Raw genomic sequence first — 24,782 nt, 5'->3', positions numbered from 1 at the left:
GGAGAGTTTGTTTCTATGTAAACCCAACTCAACACCGAACTTCAAAACACACCTTAATGCATTCACGCATGCGTACAGTATTATGATTTTATAAGGTTTGAGCATTTTCCAAGCATGAAAAAAACCTCCTCTTATATAAATAAACATGTAACTTCAACTTTATAAACACGTAACATTGTAACATAACTTTGTATTTCATGCAATTGCAATAATTTATAACTTTAAAACGTAACTTATGTATTGTTCAACAACAATAAAACTTGATATTTCACTCGTCTGTGCTTATGATTTGGTAATGTCCATAAGCAAGAGTGTTCACTCCATCCTTTAAAATATAGCGTTTGTCGTCATAAGGGCTAAGACCAATCTTGTTTAATTTAATGGAGTAGATTTCATGGCGTTCACTTCGAATCTGATTCATGCTGGCCATTGTCCGTTTCTTATCAAACAAACATTCCTTGTAGTTGATGTGCCGAAGCTTTCGTTTGTGACGGACTTCTTTATTCCTTTAGCCGTTTTCTTCTCCACTTGCTTGTCGTTTTCGGTATAGAGAATGGAGTACATCTTCGGTCGCAACCCACAAACTCTTGGATGGGTATGCCATGCGTTTCATCTTTCATTTTGCCAAGGACTTTCTTGTTCGTCAGGCTGTGCAGTGGATGGTCTCGTGCGTATTCGGATGTGTCAAAGAGATCGATGTCTTGCAACATGTCTTGATAAACGTCGTCGGTCTTTATCTCGTAACAAAGGCTATCCGTGTCTGTGAACAACAACTTTGCGTTGCTCATACTTGGGTTTCATGTACTCGTAATGAAACTGATACATGAGTACTTTGGAGAGATCCAGGATGGTGAATCCGACGTAGATTGGACGGTTTAGGTAAAGCTTCGTCTTCTTCATGTTGACAGCTGCTAAATCTTCAGAGAATATGCGGAAGTAGTCAAAGGATGGAGATGCTGTTAGTTTCGATAGTTTCGTCTTATCGTTGACGAGCTTGACGTTGACGCGCTTTCTCAAATTTTCCATGGTTTTTCCGAACACCGAGTTATTCATCAACTTGTAGAAATCTTTCTCGAAGTCGTTTGCTGCATGTTTTCGTTTCTCGGTGTTGAAATCGATGTAGGTCTTTAACCATGGGCTTTGTTGGAATACCAAAACGCGGTGGATCTTTGTCAACTTCATGCCAAGTGCCAGGTATTGCTTTAAATTGCGGTAATGGACTACATAATTGGTCTTGTTCCGGAGATTCGGCACCAATTTAGATACAGCCCCACCACGAAGTTGCAAACTTCCGACAGGTCTGGCAGTATGGTGACAACATTCTGAAGAAATCTTCATTTTCTCAGGTGCTAGAGGATAATCGTTGTGAAGATCGTGTAATTCGGACGGATAGTGTAGGTCTACTTCCAATATGTAGCCTTCATCGTCATCGTCCGCAACGTCCGTGATGTCAAGTTCTGCAATCTCTTGGTCGGTTAGCCAGTCAAATTCACCTGTGGGTAGAGGTTGTGACATAGCCCAGCCATAGAGGTTGTTAGCATCAAGATACATACGTAGGAGGTCTCTTGTTCTGGGTCATAATCGGGAACGTATGGATTGTTGGCTTTACCATAGCGGTTGCTAATCATTGAAATTCCCCGCGAAGACCTTCTTCGATGAATAAGTACATGTCTGGATCAGTTAGAAGCTCGAGTTCACTCGGTCATTTTCAAACAAGCTGCCAGGCTAGTCCAGGACTTGTGTAGAAGTGACAGGATCCAAGTTGTAGCTTTGAGACACACACTTCGAAATTTTCAAACACGTCTGCGAGAAAGAACATCTGACATCAAGTACAAATCATGGTAATCACCCATGTTCCGACAGGAAAATTATTAAATACATTCTCGCGTGGGTAATCTTCGTCTGAAATGTGTTCATCATTCAACACGTTGTAAAGATCCTTCGTGGTAAAGTTGGTTCTTCAAATCTTTCTGTACAATCCATGTAGTCGTAGGGGTAGACACCTTTTCTCAGCAAAAGGGTGTTTTATCGCTGTCGATGTATTTCTTTAGAGTGGGGAACTTGTCAACACCATCCTTTGCTAGATTGGATACTAACTTCTCCAGCGATGCATTCATAATTGCAGAGAGTCGATAAAATCCAGATTATTGATGGAGAAGGAGATGTACTTTTCGGTGTTGTTTGGAATGCAGTTGATCTTCTTGTCTTTAGTTTACCAAGTCCTTGCATGATGAGATGAGAGTCGTAACCGCGTAGATTGTGAAGAATAACGGGTACTCGACCAGTAAAACTATAGTTTAAGTTGCAATCGTTGTGTGCAGCTCCGCGGTACTTTCCGGTGAGATGACAATGGTCACGAACACGATCAGCACCCAACTCAAACCCACAGATATGACAATTGACTGAATCTTGGAATGCCTGCTCTTCTTCTCTCTCAATGCGCATGGGTTCGACCCAATCAGTTTCTCTTGAATATATTTTTGTTCTTCTTCTAGACACTCTAGGAATTTATCGACGCGCTTCTCCACGATACACAACAGGCGGTTTGGAGTACTTCGCATGGTCGGATAACAATGTAGGAAAATCCACATGGTTGGTGGTGTTGGTATTTTTCAGTGGAGGATTTTTCAGGATTTGGTGGGGTTGAGTCAATCTTTGCTGTAAGACTTTCGAAATCAGCATAGATCACAAAGGGCACTTTCAATGCTTGTGGTATTCTTTAAAGACCAGTTGGCGTTATCTTCACTCGGAGTTCAATGCGCTGAGGACCGTGTTGTGAGCAGTGGGTCGTGGTCTTGAAGTAGGTCTTCTCGGATAAATCCATGTAGACAGTACCGACAGTAATACATACGACCTTTGTACGGTTTTGACTGTAAAGGAATTTATTCAGATCTTTTATAAGACAGTAATGCTAGTTCTCCCTGGGAGTATAGCAACAGATTCACATGGGTATTAAAGTGTTCTTTTGTGATATACAAGGGGAAAAGCACGTCTTCGAAGCCAAACACGTTAATGGAAATATTGTTCTGACGCTCAAATTTTCCAATCTTGTCAACAGTAACAGGAAACTCGATGCCAGCAAAATCTAGTTCATCTTGAAACTGTTGATAATGATGCAATCTCTCTGCACTCTGTTTCACTGGATGAAGAGCGGCGAGGACAGACCACATGAAGCATTTGTTATCAGAATTCTTGATGTTGATTACTGCTTTCTTGGCGTTTATCTTGCTGGGAGAGGGACGTAGCTGGATCCTTTTACTGGAGTATACTGAGCTATACTCAGGTCAAGATGAAGGATTTCGTCTAATACCCAACCACTTCCTTCTTTTTGAAATAAAACTAGTGACTGGGTAATTTTCTGCTTGGCCTCCTCTAGTTGATTATGCAGTTCGTGCTGGTCTACTGTTTTCATGCAGAGACTGCGGAAGTGGGATTCGGTAGTCAGACTCTCGCCATTGGGTTTAGGTTTGACGAATCGTACTTTAACACTGATGAACCATTTGATGCCTCTTTTCTCTGCTAATTCGTTGGAAAGGTGACTCAAAATGGATTTTGTCTTGCCGCGTAAGAAGTGGGACACGTCCTGTTTCTGATCTTTCCGCGGTTTGAACTCAATCTTCTTCAAAGAATCTTCAAACGCCGAAGTAGAACTGCAAGGGTTATCTTCTTCGACTTGATTATCGGGTTCACCTTCTCCAATTTGAACTCGCATTTTCTTTGGAGCCGGACTATTATCGCCTTCATCGCTTTCTCTTCAGTGGATTCCTTTGACAATGAACTTGATGTTCTACTAATTTATCTCGACGGTGGAAATCTTTCATGCAGTTGTTGCACGTGTGTGTAATCATTTTTTGATGACGCTTTTGATGCCGCCTCAAAGCATCTTTTCGTCTGAAAGACTCGCCACAATGATCACAACAAAACCTTCTTTCACCATGAATAGACCGTTCATGACGACGCAAACTTCGCAGCTCTGTGAACTGTTTTAAACAAGTCCTGCAAGTGTTATCCATTCTAAAACAGATAAGTCTGTTAGTTTTTCTGACCAAACAGCCTTAAATAAACTTCACAACTAAAATGAACCTTTCGTTGCTAGACATTTCCCAGGGGGCACCTCAGATTCTTTCTTCATCGGTGCAGCCAACAAGGGCACAGCAACTACTAAGAAGTCTTCGCACATAAATTAACAATTGAACCCGTTCGTTGCTAGACATTTCCCAAGGGGCACCTCAGATTCTTTCTTCATTGGTGCAGCCAACAAGGGCACAGCAACTACTTGGAATTTGGAAGTAATAAATTTAATTGACGTCTTACCTAAGCCTCTTCAGTTAACCGTCGATAATATACCAATTCCTTACAAAACTGAATTTACTGATATGACACAGCCGATTTCGTTTCGCAGCGGATGAAAACTTTAAGTTATCAGTTGATCAGTTTCTGCACGAACCACGAAATATAAATACAAAACTTTTACCGTTTGATTGTGGGACATAGAAAAACACGTAATACGCATGCGCACTATCCTTTGAGACAGATACTCATTAAACGTGTTCACTCTTTTGTCTATTCTTGCATAGGTAGCCCAACAATCAGGTTTTTTGGTTTTTGATGAAACAAGACACTGTTGCCACAGACTCGGACAGTCAAGAAAGAGATTTCCGTGACGATGTCTCAACAACTTCTACTCAGCAGTCAGGAAGTTCGACGACGACTGACTCAGAATCTGGAGAAGAAATGAATCCCTGGATACGGGATACCACTAATAGAAGAAGCAAAACAAAGAAGTAACACAGCTTTCGAGGAAATGAAAGAACGCCTCATAAACGACAGAGGTTTCGACGAGCAATCTGCTAAAGAGAAAGCTTACTTGAATATTATGCCTAGACTCCAGAAAGAATTAGAAAATATCTATTTAGAGCGCTTTTTGTGGATAAGACAACTAAAGAAAGATTCAGTACATAGGAAAATAATGCACACAAAAGAATCGTTTATTCAAAATGATGATTTTGACCCAGAAGAAGCAATACAAGCTGCAGTTGATAAGAGAAAGTTTCTTATTAAAAGGCTTTTAAGCGACCACGAGATTCACGGAAGATGACGAGGAAAATAAAGACAGTGAAGATTATGACTATGATGATAATTAGACTTTAAATTTAATCCATGTCTGAAATTTTCTTTCCAGCCGCTAGTTCATATGTACATTCTCATTTTTATCAACAAAAATCTCAAGTGGGTATGAAATATCTCATTGAGCAGACGAGCAGTTACGAGCAGGTAGGTACTCATCTGCTCATCGCACAAAATTTGTAACCGATATTCCACCTCATATTCCATGCAAGTAAACTTTGAGTAACTCGATAACACGAAAATTGATGTATGGAAATGATTCGTATGTCAACGGCATATTGACATTATGATATATGAGGACAATTAAATCAGGGTTAACGTATGAGCTGAACTGTATCACAAAGCATACATAGAAAACGAATCTTTTAAAATGAACATTAGTCTAATGGTACTAAATATTGACATACAAATGAGTAATCCTAGTAAAATAAAATATACTCTTCGCAAATTCTTACTGTGTGAAGTAAACCGGCATTTGTGTAATTTAAGTAAATTGCTGTCAAACAAACATATCCTGCGTATTTACGCTATTGTGCGTATTTACGCTTCTTTGTTTACCCCATTCCTCGCGTACTTATATATGAATAATAAATTATTGCACAATCATTGTGTAAAAACAGGCAGAGCGTTAAATTATGATTAATTATGTAACTGCATGAGATCTCTAAAGCCTCTAAAGATCTCTAAACAGAACATAAACAAATATAAATCTATAAAACATCGATTGCTTTAGAAATAAAATTAGAATTAGAAATAAAACGCGGCCGTATGTAATCAAACGACCGCTAAATCACTACAGGCATACGAACGACGATAAGAACAACATACGGCGGGAAATCGCCTACCGTTTAATATAACTAAGTAACCAGACATTACTAAACGATGTAGTCATGTAAATAAAGAAATGGTAGTAAAATACCCTGAAAAATTGCTATAGCAATAAACGGTAAAGCTCGAATATATTAAAATGCCGGAATAAATTAAAACATTTAGGAATCGATGACGTCATGTGTGGTGCTAAGTGCACCACCCGCACCACCCGCTCCAGAACCCCTATTCTGTATACTACTATCACCAACTTACATTCTCTTGTCGGCCGCAGCCTGGTTGGTTGGTACATTAAGGTCAAAATTGCGCCGTTTTAAAATCTTCAGAAATAAAATATTGAGGCTAAAAATACTATCTAAAAATACTATCAAAATGAAGAGAAACGTGAGACGAATAAACTGGTGTAGAGCCGGAAACTAGAAGAGCAACGATACTAAGACCGATCCACTTATTTAAGGACGAAAATTAAAAGAGAAAACCAACGATATGAAAGATATCAAAGACCAAACTTACTATTACTATAAAAGTATAGCATAGTAATTTTGAGCGATTTGTCAACAATTCAATTTCGTTTGTCTTTCAAACGTCATAAATCGCTGCGAATACTCTTGATTAGTAATATATTTAAGACCTGTAAGTATAATTTCTTACGCTGAATCGAATGGTGGTATTTTTGTCCTTCTTGGGTGCATAAAAGCAGAGATACACGCAATTATCAGAGTTTGAGATTGAAATTGAAAAAAGAACGTTCCTTTAAAAAAGGAATTTGGCAAACGTACAACAAGATTAATAGTAATAATTAGGAAAAAATTCCAAGCATTCCAAGCATGTGCAAGGAATTTTTACTAGGCGATTAAGGAAACGTATTGATGCGAACAAACAAACTCACAGGCAGAATATAATGCGGTGCCAAACTTGGCGCGGGCACCGCAATAAAGCTTATAATTTTAATTATAATCATAATTAGTCGTCCACATTCGTGAGCAGCTTTACCGGGATTAACTGTGATTGTACTTACAACAATACAGAGGACAATGTATTTCTAATCGTTAGCCTTTACTTATATATAGGCTGAATATTAATGATATGTATATACAGGGTGTATCAAAAAAAAGGTAATCCAACTTTGGTGCGCTATTGTACGTGAACTACTCATTCTATTAACGAATTTTTTTCACATTCCGAAAGTTTAGGCTTTTAACTATCGAATAACATGTTTTTGATACCAAATGGTGAAAAAATGAGCAAATAGGAGGCCGATAAAAAGTGTTAGTCAAAATCGCATATTTTCACCTCTGAGAGTTGGGACTAAAACCATTGAAAATTAACTCTCTTTGGGATTAATTGAAGAATTTTGCTTTTGAATAAACTAACCGCATATGCATATTAAGTATGAATAAATCACATCAGGAGAACATTCCAAGCAATGCGGCATAAAAGTGATAAAACCAGTGTAAGCTGTGACATGTTCGTGATTAATTGCTCTTTTCTTTTGTTATGCACTGCTTTAATTAGGCTCAAAGGTGAAAATATGCGATTGCGACTAACATTTTTTATCAGCCTCGTATGTGCTCACTTTTTCACCATTTCGTATTAAAAACATGTCATCCGATAGTTAAAATCCTGATCTTTCCGAAAGTGAAAAAAATTCGTTCATAGACTGAGTAGTTCACGTACAATAGCGTGTTGAAGTTGGATTACCTTTTTTTTGATACACCCTGTATATATATTATTTGCTGCAAATATAGTCAAGAATTGCTTGAAACTTGCTTCAAAGGTCAAAAGTAAAAATTCGAACTCCGTCAATCGATGCGGTTAGGGACCAGTTCCTGGTCCAAGAATAGACACGTGCCCAGTGCTGTAGCTACTCTGACAATGACCTGCTATGCTAATATTTTTCGCACACATTGATTATATAAAAAACCCAAATTTTTAAAGAAATGAATAATGAGAATGACTTGGAAATTTGCATAGGAAGCCCGTTTGCGTATCAAGCCCGTTTAGCTTAAACGGTAGTTATTAAGTTTAAAATAGAAAGCAAGTTTATCGTTTTATTTAACAAGCGAACTAAATGCTTTTGACTTTAATACAAAGATACTGTATACAACTACATATTCAGTGCATATAGAATTCAAGTTGACTCATTCAAGAGAGATGTAAGAGTGTTATTTAATTTTGACTTATCCACCGTTTAAGGCCCTGTTACACGGTGCAATTTTTCTTGCAACTTGCAATGCAATTCTACTTTTGAGATATGTATATTTGGAAAAAACGAAAATTTTGTGTTTATTACACTTCATGCTTTTTTCTTCTGCAAGACTATTCGCTAATTTACATCTCTTACAAGCAGAATTGCATTGCAAGTTGCAAGAAAAATTGCATCGTGTAACAGGGCCTTTAAGCTAAACGGGCTTGATACAACCCGCCCCCTGGTGTACAAATGCATAGTTTCCCCCCCCCGCCCACGTATCCGTGCGAGCAGAGAGCAAATTTGCATACGTATATTGGCTTTTATACTGCAAGAATTTGCTTTCTTTGCAATCACACGTGGGGACTGAAGTATTGCCCTTCAGTAACTCTCAATTAGGAAGTTTATTACGATGTACGACGCGGCTAGTTCGACGTCGCTAGTCAATTATTTCGCTAGAAATAAGCTACGAGAAGTTAATTATGCTGCCAGTACTCTAAAATAATCATATAAACGTTTCAATTCTGCAAAGAACCTCTTTTGTCTAGCAGATATTGCAGTTTCATATAAGCTATCTGCTTTCATGTCATCGAGAGGCAGTGACAATGCCTCAATTGAAGGCGTCGTAAAGCCGGTTTTCCACTAGGCGGAATTTTTCGACCGCACGAAATTTTTCGTTCGATTTTCTTTTCAATAAACACTTCCCGAATTTGTTCTCGGGCCTCGTTTCCAAGCTATTGTTCTGCGTGCACCTACGAAATCTATTGTGACCGGCGAAGGGAATCCGCGACGGTTGAACTCGCGCCATTGAAAAGAATACCAGACGAAAAATTTCGTTCGGTCGAGAAATTCCGCCTAGTTGAAAACCGGCTTAAGGGACAGTTTACATGAGCCCGGTTACCCGAGATTTTTACGAAGCGTGAGATGATTTTGAGGTATTGAAATGAGCAGATAACTTGATCCTGGCAGTCGTATAATCACCATAACAATAGCATGTGCTTGTTTGGTGTCATAAAGACTTATTTCAATACCTCAAAGTCCTCTCACGCTTCGTTGAATCTCGGGTAACCGGGCTCATGTAAACAGCCCATAAGAATGAGAACGCTGTCATTGGACCACAATTTACTGATGTATAGCTATATTGTCTCGCGTGTGGAGTTTCTTGGTTTTCCAAACGCGTCGTCCAGCTGGCCGCGTCGTGAATCGTAAACTTCCTAGTGTCGGAAGCCCGCGTTCACACTGGACCGCGGTCGAACTTGGGACCATGCTCGAAATGTGTTCACATAACGTTTGTCAATATTTGGGCAGGTAAGGAAGTTTAATGAGGAAGTGTAACTGAATTGCATATTTATTAAAATCTTATTTATTACAAATTCATTTCAAAAATTTAGGGTATTGTACAGGGTGTCCCTCCAAAAAAGTCCCGCCTACTGAAATGAAGCTTTTGTTGGAATTTGAATGCATGATCAACTCAGTAGTGTCTAAATAGCATAGTTATTAGGTTAAAGCATTCAAATAAAGCGTCTTGCTTTCAATTGGGTTTATGATAATATTAAGGCAGTCAGATTCTACTGAACAAAGGCCTGATTTCAATAGAGGAGAAATTTTTTTAGGACACTCTGTATATTCAATACAATACTGCAGCTCGTGTTGTGAAAATTGCTTAAAATTCGTTCAGTAATATACTAAGTGCAGGCGGTTAAAAACTTAAAACATGCTAATTTAACTTTAATCGTTTTGCTTTTGTCCCTATTTCGCCCGCTAAAGTTAAACGTAAAAAATGAATAAAATAATTGCGTACGATCAGAAAACACTTTATAACTTTGCTCTGTTCTGCGTGCGGTCAATGTTAATTAAGGAGTTTGTCAGCTAGATTCATGGCTAAGGCAGCCATTATGCAGGTTGGGTTCAACGAACCGGCAACTGGCCAAAGGGCACCTCCGGTGAGATACACATTTCCCACACCTCTGAATCGATAATCCAAATCAACAGGCGTTGATTCATCGTACTCACCTATCCACATAGTCGATGCCGGGTGAACCAAACGATTACGACGAATTTTGTCTGGAGGAGGGCGATCCCTTTTCCAGCCTTCTTCGGGGTCATGCCAGAACTCCAACTGACATGGGTCGTCAGGATAATCTTCTCCCATTGCAAAAGCATTTTCAAGCATTTCAAAAGTGGATTCCTCCATAGTATTCCAGAGTTGAAGGTCCGTCTCATTAGTCACGGCTTGGAGGGTGGTATTGTAAGTGGCAGCTGCATGATTATCACGAACAATTTCCTCACTGCTAGGAACTTCACTGTCGAGCCGAAACCAATTATTTTCATTTCGATAATCGAGCCCACCGATAATTTTGCAAACCAGAAGTAAATGTGGCGGGTCTTTAGACGAGGTTTCTTTCTTGATCAAGAACGCAGGCAGCACATCTGGATATTGATGTTCTGTTGTTTTAGTGTCGTCACGTGGGGTGCAGTCTAGAATTGCTGAAAGTTGAATTATGGAAAGTGACCCTCTTGATTCGGTTCGTTCCCGGGATGCATGGCTGCTACCTCGAATCGTCCCACGATTTCGTCTTTAAGATTGTGAAACACGCTCCAGGGACGCGAATCCTTACAAAATGGAACACGTGCGAGAATAGAACTCCTAAAATGGGCCGTGAATCGGCTGCCAATACCAGAGAGTGGCTTGAAAGAAGACGGAGGAAAGGAATTTAGCATGAGAGTAGTTGCTGGAAGTACGCCCATTGCCAGAATGAGTTTGGCGTTTCCAAGCTTGACGTTTCCTTCGCTTGTTTCAAGAGATACAGCATTGCAATTTTCATGCACTATCTTCTTCACCTCACAATTAATTTTTATTTCCAATTTCTTTTTCCGTAACAGTTCAAGCAAAGGATCAGCAACTGTGGTCTTTTGGATGCGTTCACATCTACAAGTTTAAAAAAAAACTCAGGGAACTTATATAATAGGAGGGTAGTGTCGCAGCTCCTCGCAAGAATGATTTTCATTGGCTGAACTTTACAATACATTTCTGTTTCAACCAATAGCATAGCTTCGTACTTTAGAAAGCATAGAAAAGCACTATCCAATTGGAAGAAAGTTTCCGAGCACTGCGACATGTCCCACGTAGGAATACGCTGGGTTGTAGCACAAAGCAGATTAAAAGCATATAATGATATATGCTTGCGAGTTATGAATGATACATTGTTTTATTATATGGGTATAAATATTTTTTATTTTCAATCTAGGAGAGCGTCTTCTAACCACATTCCAAAGAAAAATATGCATGTATACATTTTTCAGGTTAGCCTTGAAAGTTTAAACGATTTTGGTATCCCTTATGTGATTATATAGAAATTACAAAGCTGTAAATCTTATATCGTCTAACTACTATATATACTTGCAATATAATTGTTAGTTGCAGAAATGACATTACTGGGGAACCTGTTAAAGGTAATATGAAAATATGAAAAAATTTTCATAACAGTACTGAGTTTCTGCTCGTGAATCATAAAATCATTTAAATGATACTTATGAAATCAACGATTGAATAGACGCATAGGGTTAGATTCTGTTGACAATTTCGCATGTTTTTTCTGAAATAAGATTTATTGTACAGCAACTGAGAAGGTTTTAAGCTTTTACGCAAGTATGTAAACGTACGTACAAAAAATGCGACGATGGAAAGCAGCCTTTAGCCCCTTGATTAGTTATGCTTCAATCAGACGTCAATGGCCGTAACAATTTATGTATAAATAATTTGTAGAGAAATTTATTAAAAATGAATCAGAGCGTAGTGTTTACAAACTTAAATCGTTTCTCACAAACGCCCACAAAACATCGATTTAGGCAAAGCAAAAATAACCAGGCCCTCAACAGGTGGCCTAAGAAAGCGTGGTTTGTTTGCGAGGCTTCAAAGCATTCCATGTCCCTCAATACTATGTGAAATAAACCATTTGCTGAGCAAATTCATAGAAATCTTGAAGCTTTGAAAGTTTGAAAACCAAATCAAATCAAATCTCAATTTTTGTATACCCAGCGTTAAGTCGTTATCGTGACAAAGCAAATTTCTCATTGCCGCGGTTATTTGCATAGGTAATAACGCGGTTTCGAGTGCAATTTGGATATAATAACATGCACGAATGAGTTTTTCAAAGATTTCTCAAAATAATATTCCAGGTCTTCGAAATACTCACGAGTCGAACTCTTCATGTGTTGAATTTTTCATGCAGCGAATCGAATGCAAAAGTGAACTTAAAGAAAGACTTCGACGTCTGAAACAGGTCTCAGCATGCAAGTTACCGACGAACTTGGCATGTTTGGACCTGTCAGGAATCAGGCACAATCCGCAACAACCACATAAATATGACTTCATTGATATTTTTAAAAACACCAATATTATCTCGATATTGAATTAAACGGCAATATCAATTTTAAACCGGGTAAATTATACATTTATACTGCCCATGCAAAGGTTAAATAACTGTAATTTAATATTCTTGTATGTTTGCATGCTGACATCAACAAGTAAATTAGCTTGTAAGTACACCACGTAAGTATTTAATACTGCAAAGCTTTCGGCCCTTTTGCACTGACGAAGGCCGGGGTTAACGGACCGAAAGCTTTGCAGTTTACACTTACGTGGTGTACTTACAAGCCAATTTACTTAAATATAATTTGGCCGGAATATGCCGCTAGCTAAAGATATTAGCGATTATTATTATTATTACGTAATTTTTTACACAGGGTCAGTGAAACATTTCAGTGTTCAAAAGACCGGCTAAATCAACGCTAATGACTTTAAATACCTGGATTTATCCGGGCTAATAGCAAGCATGGCGTGACTAACTTCTGGTAGGCACGATTGAATTCTTTCAACAAGAACGTTTTGAAGTTTGCCAAAAACACGATTGTCGTTGACGTGCTCATTCATGCCAATCGTATTTGCAGACTTGACATTTAGAAGCTCAACTGCTTCTGGAAAGTATTTTTCGACAACATTTTTAACACTGTCCGGCCAACCATCCAGATCTTCTCTAGTCGGTTGGGGACACCAACCGCGCCAAAAAGCCGACTGCCCTCCAAAGAAAATGTTCACCCCGTCCAGATCTTTGATGTATTCTTCATCCTGCATTTTCCTCGTAATATTCCACGGAAATGTCTTTGTGGAATATGTCAATTCCCTTTTTTCGGAGGGTTCATGGTCTTCGAAGTGCTCCCGACGATATTCGCCGCATTCGAGAATAAGAACTTTCGCTTCTGGGTTGTTCGACAAGATGCGATGAGTAAAGGCCCACGCACAAAACGATGATCCAATCACAACATAATCGAAGCAAACTTGTTCACGACATTCCTGCCATCGTTTCCCGCTCATAAATTCGTCGTTTGATTCGGAGAATGCCTGACTACAGCACTGGTGGGATTCTCCGTCGCCCATGACGAGGCAAACTTAATTTGAGTTTACAAACTTGAACTTTTAAATCTTATTTCCTGTCGCATTTCTTGGAAGTGAAACGTATTATGTTGCATTCCATACGGTTTAACAATAGTAATTATATGTATACAGTATACGTACAAGGAAATATGCCATGTTATCTTTTTAAAAATTAAGTTGGTTCATTGTAGCTGCTTTTATCTTATTCTTCCGTCGCCCGTTGCTAAGCCTTTATATTAAACATATAAGCAAAATTCAACTTTCGATTTGCACTTCCTTTCTTGGAAGCAGCTAGGCCGGGTTTCCCCTCAAACCACCGGCGGTGAAATGATTGGCTCGCAAAATATTTGCATTTTTAATTTGAAACGATACTCTCAGGGTGAACGAATTTCTTTCCGTAATTATTCAAAAAAATATATGTAAATATATTTCGCTAGCGAACTGTTGGAATTGGAAATCCTTACGAAAACCGATTTTCATGCAGTGATTCATCCGTTCATATGCTGTTAAGGTTTTTATGCTTGCACCTCATGGTTTGTATTGACGTAAAAGCGATATTTGTGATTGATTGTCTGCATGACGTCTCCCCTCGCTGTGTTTCTATAATTCGCACTTTCGAGCAAAATGAGTTGAATATCAAATCGCAAAATGGAAAACACGCTGTGTGATAGAAATATTTGGAAGAACAAGCCGCAGCCAGAAAAAAAGCCGGCAGGAACATGTGCAAAAATCTGGCTTACTTAAAGCCCCGTTTACACTAGGTAATCGTGCCCATTTCATCTGTGCTTGGCCTTTGTTTTGGTAGCCTGAGCACCAATACAATTGGGCACGGGTAACTATTTTAGCCGTGCCGTGCCAATAAATTGGGTGTAGTGTAACACGGCATGGCTAAAATGGCTACCCGTGCCCAATTTAATTAGTGCTCAGCCTACCAAAACAGAGACGGGCACCCATTTTGCCGGGCATCATATTCGGCAAATTTTCTCTCAGTTCAGAGGGCTTAGTTTTCCACCGGTCTTCGCATAAAAAATTAAAAGCTTTTCGTTTCACGCACTGCTCTCATACTACAGTCAATTTATTCGAACGCATGGCTAAAACGGGTACCCGTTAAACTGTCTATACGAATAATTATTGACTTCAGTGGAGAAATGTGAGATATAGGGCAGTTGAATATATGAGACATTACGATAAAGACTAAAGTGAGAAAGCAAGGGTGATAATTTAAGCCGTTCCGTGCCAATAAATTGACTGTAGTGTAACGGGGCTTTCAAAACCAGGACTCTAATCCGACACTGCGGAAATTGGTAATTCTTAGTCGGAGCAAAAAAATTTATAAATGCTTAACAAAATATAACTTATACTAAAGATTTGAAGCTTGCACACGGTAAAAACGAATCGTCTGAATTAATAAACCTCTATATATACTTAAGCCTCAAATGTCTATTTCACAGCCGTCAGATGTGTACGATCAGCTGTCAAAAGATTGCAGAATGCGTATTCAGGAGAAAAGATCGCGTTTCAACATTTTTGAACTTGTTTAATAGTATTCTCTTTGATATATAGCAATACAGAAATGCACAATTAGGAACCAGTGGTTAATTCTCGGGTGGAAATTTCATACATACCATTTCCTGCGGTGTTCTCTAATCTACTGAAAACCGTGAAGCTCGAACTAAAGAAAACTGTGCTCGTCGACAGAAAATCCGCACTCTCTGAAACCTCGAAGATTAGCATGTTCGATATCTTTATAATATTTACAATTCGCATGCATTTAGTAAGTATTCTCTAGGTTTGGACAGAATAGCTATAGGAGGAATGTAAAGTGAAATGAATTCTACCAAGCAAAGTGGAATTCTGTTTTAAACTAATCAGCATATTTGTTTACAATTTTTACACAAGGCCGATCAGAGTGCCTAAATTTGTAATACTTCATGTAGAATGGTAAATAATGTATCTTTTAAATTAATTTACCTCGATTAATCCGTGATTTCAAGAACGAATGAAAGCAAAACACGACACAAGACAACATATATTAATGCAAAATGGAAATAATGTTTTATTTCTCGACTAAAAACTACTTTTTAACGAGTATCAGTATCAATTTCATGCCGGTTGACTTTCTCATACAGTTTATCCGTGTTAATAATAAATGCTAAACTCTTCGGGAGGTACTTTACAGCACGTTGCGACCATTTTCGTTCGCATTGGCGCAGGCGAATTGTCATCGTTCTTTCCAGTGCAGTCGTCTATTAAACATCCTTTGAGACCAGACGACGACTTTCTCTCTTCGCATTCATCAAAACCAGTTGCGCTGCATTCCTGAAGTCGCTCATAGGAACCACACCACACTGCAGTGCCAATGTTTTCGACTTCTCTACAATCTAAACAAAAATCACACAAAGTAGTAGTTTCAAATAGTACTTTGAATTAGCTATTGCTTAAATTGCATTGCCTAGGCGTATAGCTGCTTTATAGTTTGATCAATAATCGTGACCTTTATTTATTCTTATTTTACTGTTATTTTGCAATTAACTGTAAAAAAATTTCTCAGGCACCTTCAGAAAGCAAACTTCGGTATTGAGCAAAACGTTAGAATGCACTAAGCTTAAAATTACGTCAACTGCGAGTTACTTTATGCTCCTGTAACATGATGTTTTCTGACTGATTTCTATTGCTATGATTTGCCGTTAATACGATCAACATCCCTCCTCAGCTAAACTGAAATGTCTGTCATTGTCGCGAGTTGAGGGTCTTTACCACTCTCGTCGCAAAAACCTACTCACAAGGCACAAGCTCGCTACGAGCGCTTGCATGTAGTTAAAAGCATTTTCATTGAATGAAAACCCTCCCAGAGAGCTTGCGAGTTTGCCATTGCGATGAGAGAAAAAGAGCCTTTACTCGTAGATTAGATACTCGTTGCTCCCACACTAACTCTTATATAGTACTGTGTGCATATGAAGACTTACTTTCATCCATTACTCTCGATACTCCTCTCCTCCTACTTCGATAACCCCTTTCATCTTGCTGTACCCTCACTACTGATTGCCCTCACTTCCACGCCCTTACTGTAACGATACCCATTCTTCATCGCCCTTGCTGTAACCATAGCCCTCACTTCCTTTATTGCTATGATTGCCATCACTTCCACCGCCCTTACTGTAACGATATCCCTTATTACTTTCATCGCCCTTGCTGTAACCATAGCCCTCACTTCCTTTATTGCTATGATTGCCATCACTTCCACGCCCTTACTTGTAACGATATCCCTTATTACTTTCATCGCCCTTGCTGTAACCATAGCCCTCACTTCCTTTATTGCTATGATTGCCCTCACTTCCACGCCCTTACTGTAACGATATCCCTTATTACTTTCATCGCCCTTACTGTAACCATAGCCCTCACTTCCTTTATTGCTATGACTGCCCTCACTTCCACCGCCCTTTACTGTAACGATATCCCTTATTACTTTCATCGCCCTTGCTATAACCATCGCCCTTACTGCCATTATAGTCCATTCTTCCAACGCCCTTACTCTCATGATTGCCCTCACTTCCATCGCCCTTACTGCCACGATAGCCCTTATTTCTTTCATCTCCCTTGCTGTAACGATAGCTCTTACTTCCATCGCCCCTAGTTCCACACTCCATCGACCATACAGACGCTAAAAAAAAAGAATACAGTGTACAGATTACAAATGGTCTAGGACTTCAAACAGGCTAACAGATCGCAGGGGCGATAAACGATTCACAGTTCACAGATTTTTTCTCAGAAAAAAAAGATGAAACATTCATCTAACATCAAACACATTCTATAAGTCAAAACTGATGCAGTTGTTTGTCTATAAAGTTATAAGTTACAGCTTGGAAATACTTACAGCCCACGACCAGCATGGCAATCACCGAGGCGAAAAGACACAGAATAACTTGATTCATCTTGACTTCGCGAATTCACTTTACTCTTTCAAGTTCCAAGTTAGTTTCAACTTTTCGAAAGATTGGCTCCCGCGGCGTTTTATAAAGCAACGGCTCAGCGGAAATGGAATAATTTTCAGTTTAATCTTTTTGTTCATCCATGTTGCTTAGTGACTTATATCTCTTTTCTTTTTTCTTGTTCATTTAGATCTTTGTTACAGTAATTGCTACAAGTAATTTACGCAATTTTTTCTTGGCTGGAGACCTTTCGAAACCTGTATACGCAGAGGCTCATGGCTTAGGCTGTTTATGAATTTTTGAAGTATCTACCTTCAAGACAGTGAAATCCACACAATTCCTTAATTTACTTCGATTTGTGGCTCATGATTACGGATTGGCTTTAAATTTAAGTCAAGCTGCGTGTTCTTAAGGCAATAACGTAACACTTTCTTTGTTTTTTGATATATTACATTGCCTCGATGCATGTTTGACAATCCCATGGCAGAAATTTAGCGTCTATGAATGCCTGGTGCACATTTGTCAGAATTTAAATTGCTTGCCAATTAAGATCGTAATACTCAGCCAAAGTTAGCAAAAAGTTGCAGAAACATGCATTATAGAAATTGCAATTGATTCTTTATTATTGTCAGAACTTGAATATCGTCAATATCTTCTTGAAAGAATATTACATTTTTCGTAAACACTTGAGAAAAAAGTGTACAGTACATTACGTAACTCAACCACATACCCCTGCGTTTAAGTTGCATAATTTGGGTACAAGAAATTTTTTAAAAAATTGATTCATATTCAGTTTCTGCCAAAAGATTTTGCGTAGCATAATATAAACATGTACACTCTATTCGAAACCTTGAGAACACGATATAACCGGCGATATTACGTGAGAACTTTCCTCGACTCGTTCAGTTAATATCTGGTATATATAGGTCAGTGATAGATATAGAGAAATTAATAGAATACTTTATTTTATTATACAACATGAAGTGTTTATTCCTGAATATGCCATTAGCATTTTCGTCAGAATTTAAATTGCTTGCCAATTAAGATCGTAATACTCAGCCAAAGTTAGCAAAAAGTTGCAGAAACATGCATTATAGAAATTGCAATTGATTCTTTATTATTGTCAGAACTTAATATCGTCAATATCTTCTTGAAAGAATATTACATTTTTCGTAAACACTTGAGAAAAAAAGTGTTAGATGTACAGTACATTAGGTAACTCAACAACATACTCCTGCGTTTAAGTTGCATAATTTGGGTAAGAAATTTTTAACTAATTGAATCATATTCAGTTTCTGCCAAAAGATTTTGCGTAACATAATAAAATTATAAACATGAAACCCTCTATTCGAAACCTTGAGAACACGATAACCGGCGATATTACGTGAGAAATTTTCTCGACTCGTTCAGTTAATATCTGGTATATATAGGTCAGTGATAGATATAGAGAAATTAATAGAATACTTTACTTTATTATACAACATGAAGTGTTTATTCCTGAATATGCCATTAGCATTTTCGTCAGAATTTAAATTGCTTGCCAATTAAGATCGTAATACTCAGCCAAAGTTAGCAAAAAGTTGCAGAAACATGCATTATAGAAATTGCAATTGATTCTTTATTATTGTCAGAACTTAAATATCGTCAATATCTTCTTGAAAGAATATTACATTTTTCGTAAACACTTGAGAAAAAAAGTGTTAGATGTACAGTACATTAGGTAACTCAACAACATACTCCTGCGTTTAAGTTGCATAATTTGGGTATAAGAAATTTTTAACTAATTGAATCATATTCAGTTTCTGCCAAAAGATTTTGCGTAACATAATAAAATTATAAACATGAAACCCTCTATTCGAAACCTTGAGAACACGATAACCGGCGATATTACGTGAGAAATTTTCTCGACTCGTTCAGTTAATATCTGGTATATATAGGTCAGTGATAGATATAGAGAAATTAATAGAATACTTTACTTTATTATACAACATGAAGTGTTTTATTCCTGAATATGCCATTAGCATTTTGAAATGTGATTTCACCGCGATTGCGTGATTATCGTGTTTGATCCACCAATCAGGAAGAAAGTATAAATAATATCTTTTAATTAAACCTCCCGGAGCGGTTGTTCAGTGAGGTCAGTGATAGATATAGAGCAATTAATAAATAATATGAAACGTATTCGCTGAACTCTCAAAACAATTAGAATACGTCTTAAGAAAAAGATTTGAACTTGTTTTAGTTTATTCGATAGTATTTTGAAAGATATAGTATTTTATATTTTAAACCATGCAGTGATAAGATTTTTGAGTTGAGAATCAATGAACACCAATTATTTTTGCCGTCAACTATCAGTCAATCGATAAAAAACAGTAGAAGTCACTATATCTTGCATATAAACAGCGCAATACAACCCACAATTGCTCAACAACGGATATTAATAAACCAGTAACTATATAATAGCAGCGATAGTAATGTCTTTTACACCTTTACTAGATCATATACAGATCAGTGGCTTATCTCGCCAATCAGAGCGCAGAATCTGAATTACCAAGATGGCGGCATTTGAGTCCTCGACCTCCTTCAGAATTTGAGTCCTCGACATCCGTTATGCGCGATCCAGATTTTCATATCGATGCGTTGGACTCGCCAGCAGATATTAGACTGATCGATTACTAAACAAGGCCAAGCAAGGCAAGAAACGGAACAGGCTTTTTACGATGTTTCTTTATGTAGCACAACTTCCTAAGCAACGACAACGGTTACCTCATACGTTTTAATATGTGCAAGTTATATGAGTGCGGTAACCTCGAGGCTCGAGTATATATTGGGAAGTCGAAACTCTAAATAGGCGATTAAACGTCGCCTCAACGAGATATTTCAAAGGACTTGGTTGTCATGAACAAATCAGTTCTGTGTGTTCTAGGTCTGGCTGCCATTGTCGCTTCATGCAGTAAGTAAATCGATGCACGAGCCTTAAAAACACGATGATAATTTTATTATTTGTAACTCAATGTTGGAAACAGTCAATATAGCAAAGCTTTCTGCATATAGGTGCCAATGCTGAGGGTCAAGCTAATGGGGAAAAGATATTTGTAGCCACAACAGAAAGGCCTGCCAAACCTGCATTATATATACCATATGGGGATTACCCGCTTACCAGTAAGTTGAAATGGACAAAATCTTGACAAAACTTTGAAATGACTGTATAATTAGCAGTATATTGATAATTGAGTGATATAAGAAAGTCATGCTATTGGACAATCGCTATATAATGCCAATCTATTGTTATCACCGTGCACAAGTTCGCAAAATGAAAGCGCAAAGACTTTAGTAGATGTTCAGACACTTTCACCGAGTTTATAAATAGCTTAGTTATTTATAATGATTCAGTAATATACTGATATGTATTTTCTTTCTTAGGTAAAAGCATGCCGGACGTGAAGAAGGTCTGTTTGCAAGGTAGAATATGACAATCCTGCTATATCTACAATTGTTTATTGAGCATGCAAGTGTTCATAAACTGGCATTGCTTTTGACAAAACTTATAAGGTAGTTCCATTTAATGGACTTCCCAAGAAATACAAAGTCAAGAAAAATCAACTAATGTACCATCAGATAACATGTCTGAACACATTTTATGCAAAATTTCAGACTGAACGAAAATCACCCATTAGGCAGATTCTTATGCACACTGAAAAGCAGTTATAGGAAAAAAGTTAACCATGTCATGTATGGCTGGCATAGCGAAGATAAAATAACATTATTATTCATTTCCTCAGAATGTAAAAAGATGCAGGGATCTGGATTCAGTGGATTGAAAGCTGCATTTGAAGAAGAATGTCTCCAAAAATGTGGCAATTTTCGTAACACCCACAATTGGGGAATTGAAGTTGGTTAGTGATGTACAAGTTGGTAACTGAATATTGGGCTATTACGGACTCAATGATCATATAAATCTTATGAGATAAAAGTGGTTTAAATTTGCAAAGATTTGTAAGAGATGTGAAACAGTTTTACAATAAAGCTTCCTTTTCCATATGCATTGAACTAGTTTTCAAATGAGTCGAAAAGAAATGGGAAATTTCGCTTTGAAGGGGGGGGGGGTCTGAACTTTTCGTTTGATGCGAGAATCCAATGGATGTGGGGCAATACCGACTTATGGGGTACTGATGGCATAGATGGAACTCTCACAGCGGTGTGGTGTAAGAAAATTTCTGCCCAAGTTGTTTCCACCAATTCTTTAATAAAAATTTGGGGTTTAGGACTTGACAACATCAATCAAAGTTATTTTAGTTTGTGATTATTTGTGAGAAGCTTAAGGTGAAAAAGAATTTTACAAATAAAGCTTTGTTTCTCAACTGAAGTTAAATCAGCTTTTCAATCTCATGCAAGCAGGCGCCGAGCGCCATATAAGGGTTATAATTTAAAGTCGTCCAACCACTTCCAACCGGGTTATAATTTAAAGTCATCCACATATATGTCATAGATGGCACCCAATCAACGTTGGACCGTTTCTAATTATGTGCGTGCGCAAAATATGAACGAGTTAAGACTGGTAATCAAGACCGTCCTAATTGGCTAACACAAAAAAAAAAATTATAAAAAAGTTTTATGAACTTATAATGCAAAATAAAATCTGATAATATACGAGAGATAACATTTGACGTTTAATCTTTGAGGCTTTTGTACTGGTGATGCCCAGAATTTGGATTGTGCATTAATTGCACTCAATTTCAAAACCATTAAACAAGTGTGTGGTATGTAGGCAGAGAAACCCAGCGTGTATTGTAAATCGTGTGTGTTCAACTGTCGACCGTCTAGTCAATTGAACTATTATCGTTACCTTTCCTGATCGTATGAATTACTTTAACACACGAAATTTATGACAATAGAAGTTACGCATAAGCTTCATCATTTATCAATGTTTATCCCTCGAGTTATCCGACGGATCCGTCATCAAAATTACAACAATTATAGAGCCGGGCTAATATCGACATGCAGTATTAGTTTTATTAGAGCACCCAATATGCAGGTTGCTTGATGAGGATGCTTTCTGTGTTAAAATGAAAACGATACGAATATTCTAACGAAATTAATTGAAATATTTATGATAGAATTGATATTGCTCGGTGCCCCGGTATATCAGAAATTCATAAATTTCGACTTGAGCCAATGGCCCAATTAATGTTATAATGCAAATGACTTACGATTGTTTCACAGCTTGCATAATTAACACAGTTTATTCTAAGGGGCTGTTTACATGAGCCCGGTTATATACCCGAGATTTAACGAAGCATGAGAGGACTTTGAGGTATTAAAATAAGTCTTTAAGACACCAAACAAGCACATGCTATTGTTGCGGTGATTATACGACGGCCAGGATCATGTTATCTGCTCATTTCAATACCTTAAAATCATCTCACGCTTCGTTGAATCTCGGGGAACCGGGCTCATGAAAACAGCCCCTAAGCTAAGTGTTGAAAATCTTCAACGGTACACTATAAGCTTTGCCTTGCACACTATAAGCTATGTACCTTTGCCTGTGGCAATACTTTACGACCTTTTTAATTTCTATATTGGAAGCAATGCATGATTTCCTAATTTCTGACTAGGCGAGCTTTGGCATGTAAAAGAAGCTAAATAAATTTACTGTTGACCTTTGACAATATCAATTTCTTAACACTTCAGACAAAAAAGTGAGTCTAGACCTGATATAACATTACGTAGAGTGATGCAATCTTATATGTTTAAGTCGCATAGCTTAACCAAGTTCGCTAAGATTCAAAGGCCGGTGTCTGCGTGGTATAAGTGTGTTTTGACATAAGCATTTAAACAAAAAGACCACTTAGACCAGCATTACATGAGCACGATGAGGATATTTTTAACACGATCCCGGCGTCAGTCCAGCCTACCTAGCGACAGAGTTTATCAAAAAAAAAATACAAAATATCTCTAGCACCAACTATATGCCTTTTTACAATTGCCATGCAATTGTGTATAATAATTTTCGACATCCGTTATGCGCAATCCGGGTTTGCATATCGATGCGTTAGACTTTGGAGCAGATATTATATAGACTGATTACAAAACAAAGCCTAGCAAGGCGCAAGAAACGAGACAGGCTTTTTAAGGCGTTTCTTCATGTAGCGCATGTTCCTGGGCAACGAAAATGATTACCTCATCCGTTCTAATGTGTGCAAATGAGGTTACCTCGAGTATATATATAGGGAAGTCAAAACTCTAAATAGCAGAATAAAATTTAAAGAACATAAAAACGTCGTTTTCAACAAGAGATTTCGAAGGACTTGGAAATCATGAGCAAATTAGTTATGTGTGTTCTTGGCCTCATTGTAGTTTTATGCAGTAAGTACACATAGATATAAATATAGGTGAAGTAACTATTGAAGGCATATAAAAATAATGCTAAAAAGTCATATATTATATAAGTCATTTCAGGACTAAACATTTCGGTGGCCGGTTGTATAAAACTCTTTAAAACTATTTTGCATAGTTAAGTCCCAGTTAAATACACGAACCTGATTGTCCAATTCTGTCCTTAACTACAGTTAAAAGTAAACTAGTCTTTTATACAACTCGCCCTAGTAGCTTAAATAAACATTATTTACGATTAATAGTCTTAGAATGTATTGTAATGGATTCTTTAAACTGTGTAAACAAATTTTGATCAATATTGATGCATGCCTCTATAAAAAAGTCATAGACAATTATTTGTATCTCAATGTTGGAACCACTCAATGGCAAAGCTTTCTGCAAACAGGTGCGTATTGTAACGCTCAATTCGGCAATTGGGAAAAGGTATCTGGAGATACAACAGAAAGGCCTCTAGATGGGGAGTACCCCGAAATCGGTAAGATGAAATGGCTATTCAAAATCTCTACAAACTTCTGAATCTTTACAAACATGTGTCTATATCATTCAGCTATAGGGCACAATGTTGAAATATTTTGACAAGTCTTTAAGTATTTTGTCTAAGAAAATTTTGCTAATAATACTATTTTGTTATTCGGACTTTTTCAGAAGAAAGCCTGTCCGGCAAGAAGAAGGTCTGTTTTGAAGGTACAATATGACAATTCTGCCATCTTTAATTAAAATTGTATACTGGATATGCATGTAAATTCTAGAGGTTTAAAGGGTCTTAATTTCGAGTGGAATTATACACACTTCAAATTCAAGACGGAACATTCAACAAACAAGAAAAATAAGTCAACTATCGGTCCTCCCGCAGGAATCGAACCTACGCTTTTGCGATGCC

The 24,782-nt window shown here is 37.7% G+C and overlaps 3 protein-coding genes across 3 annotated transcripts; 1 reads left to right on the top strand and 2 right to left on the bottom strand.

Moving 5' to 3' along the window:
• Positions 1-2,500: 2,500 nt before the first annotated feature.
• On the bottom strand, positions 2,501-3,218 carry LOC114530722. Its single transcript, XM_028552328.1, has 2 exons — positions 2,905-3,218; positions 2,501-2,717 (listed from the first exon to the last, which is right to left on the bottom strand). The coding sequence occupies exons 1-2, from the start codon at positions 3,168-3,170 to the stop codon at positions 2,501-2,503; spliced, it is 483 nt and encodes a 160-aa protein (XP_028408129.1). The 5' UTR covers positions 3,171-3,218.
• A 7,424-nt stretch (positions 3,219-10,642) lies between these two features.
• On the bottom strand, positions 10,643-15,607 carry LOC114530721. Its single transcript, XM_028552327.1, has 2 exons — positions 12,952-15,607; positions 10,643-11,072 (listed from the first exon to the last, which is right to left on the bottom strand). The coding sequence occupies exons 1-2, from the start codon at positions 13,578-13,580 to the stop codon at positions 10,643-10,645; spliced, it is 1,059 nt and encodes a 352-aa protein (XP_028408128.1). The 5' UTR covers positions 13,581-15,607.
• Positions 15,608-20,378: 4,771 nt separating this feature from the next.
• On the top strand, positions 20,379-21,509 carry LOC114530761. Its single transcript, XM_028552378.1, has 4 exons — positions 20,379-20,459; positions 20,561-20,668; positions 20,930-20,968; positions 21,289-21,509. Exons 1-4 carry the CDS (start codon positions 20,405-20,407, stop codon positions 21,405-21,407), a joined length of 321 nt encoding a protein of 106 aa, XP_028408179.1. The 5' UTR covers positions 20,379-20,404; the 3' UTR covers positions 21,408-21,509.
• Positions 21,510-24,782: the final 3,273 nt, after the last annotated feature.

Source organism: Dendronephthya gigantea, unplaced genomic scaffold (genome assembly GCF_004324835.1).
Source record: "Dendronephthya gigantea isolate DGI-Jeju-01 unplaced genomic scaffold, DenGig_1.0 000065F, whole genome shotgun sequence".
Taxonomy (NCBI): domain Eukaryota; kingdom Metazoa; phylum Cnidaria; class Anthozoa; order Malacalcyonacea; family Nephtheidae; genus Dendronephthya; species Dendronephthya gigantea.
This window is presented reverse-complemented; position numbering and strand designations above follow the sequence as displayed.

Coding starts and splice junctions, on each gene's coding strand:
- LOC114530722 (XM_028552328.1), bottom strand. CDS start 3,170: ATGTGGTCTGTCCTCGCCGCTCTTCATCCAGTGAAACAGAGTGCAGAG. Junction 2,718..2,904: donor CAGGGAGAACTAGCATTACT/GTCTTATAAAAG, acceptor TGGTCTTTAAAG/AATACCACAAGCATTGAAAG.
- LOC114530721 (XM_028552327.1), bottom strand. CDS start 13,580: ATGGGCGACGGAGAATCCCACCAGTGCTGTAGTCAGGCATTCTCCGAA. Junction 11,073..12,951: donor ATTAGCCCGGATAAATCCAG/GTATTTAAAGTC, acceptor TTAAACTTGTAG/ATGTGAACGCATCCAAAAGA.
- LOC114530761 (XM_028552378.1), top strand. CDS start 20,405: ATGAACAAATCAGTTCTGTGTGTTCTAGGTCTGGCTGCCATTGTCGCT. Junction 20,669..20,929: donor TGGGGATTACCCGCTTACCA/GTAAGTTGAAAT, acceptor TTTCTTTCTTAG/GTAAAAGCATGCCGGACGTG. Junction 20,969..21,288: donor GAAGAAGGTCTGTTTGCAAG/GTAGAATATGAC, acceptor TCATTTCCTCAG/AATGTAAAAAGATGCAGGGA.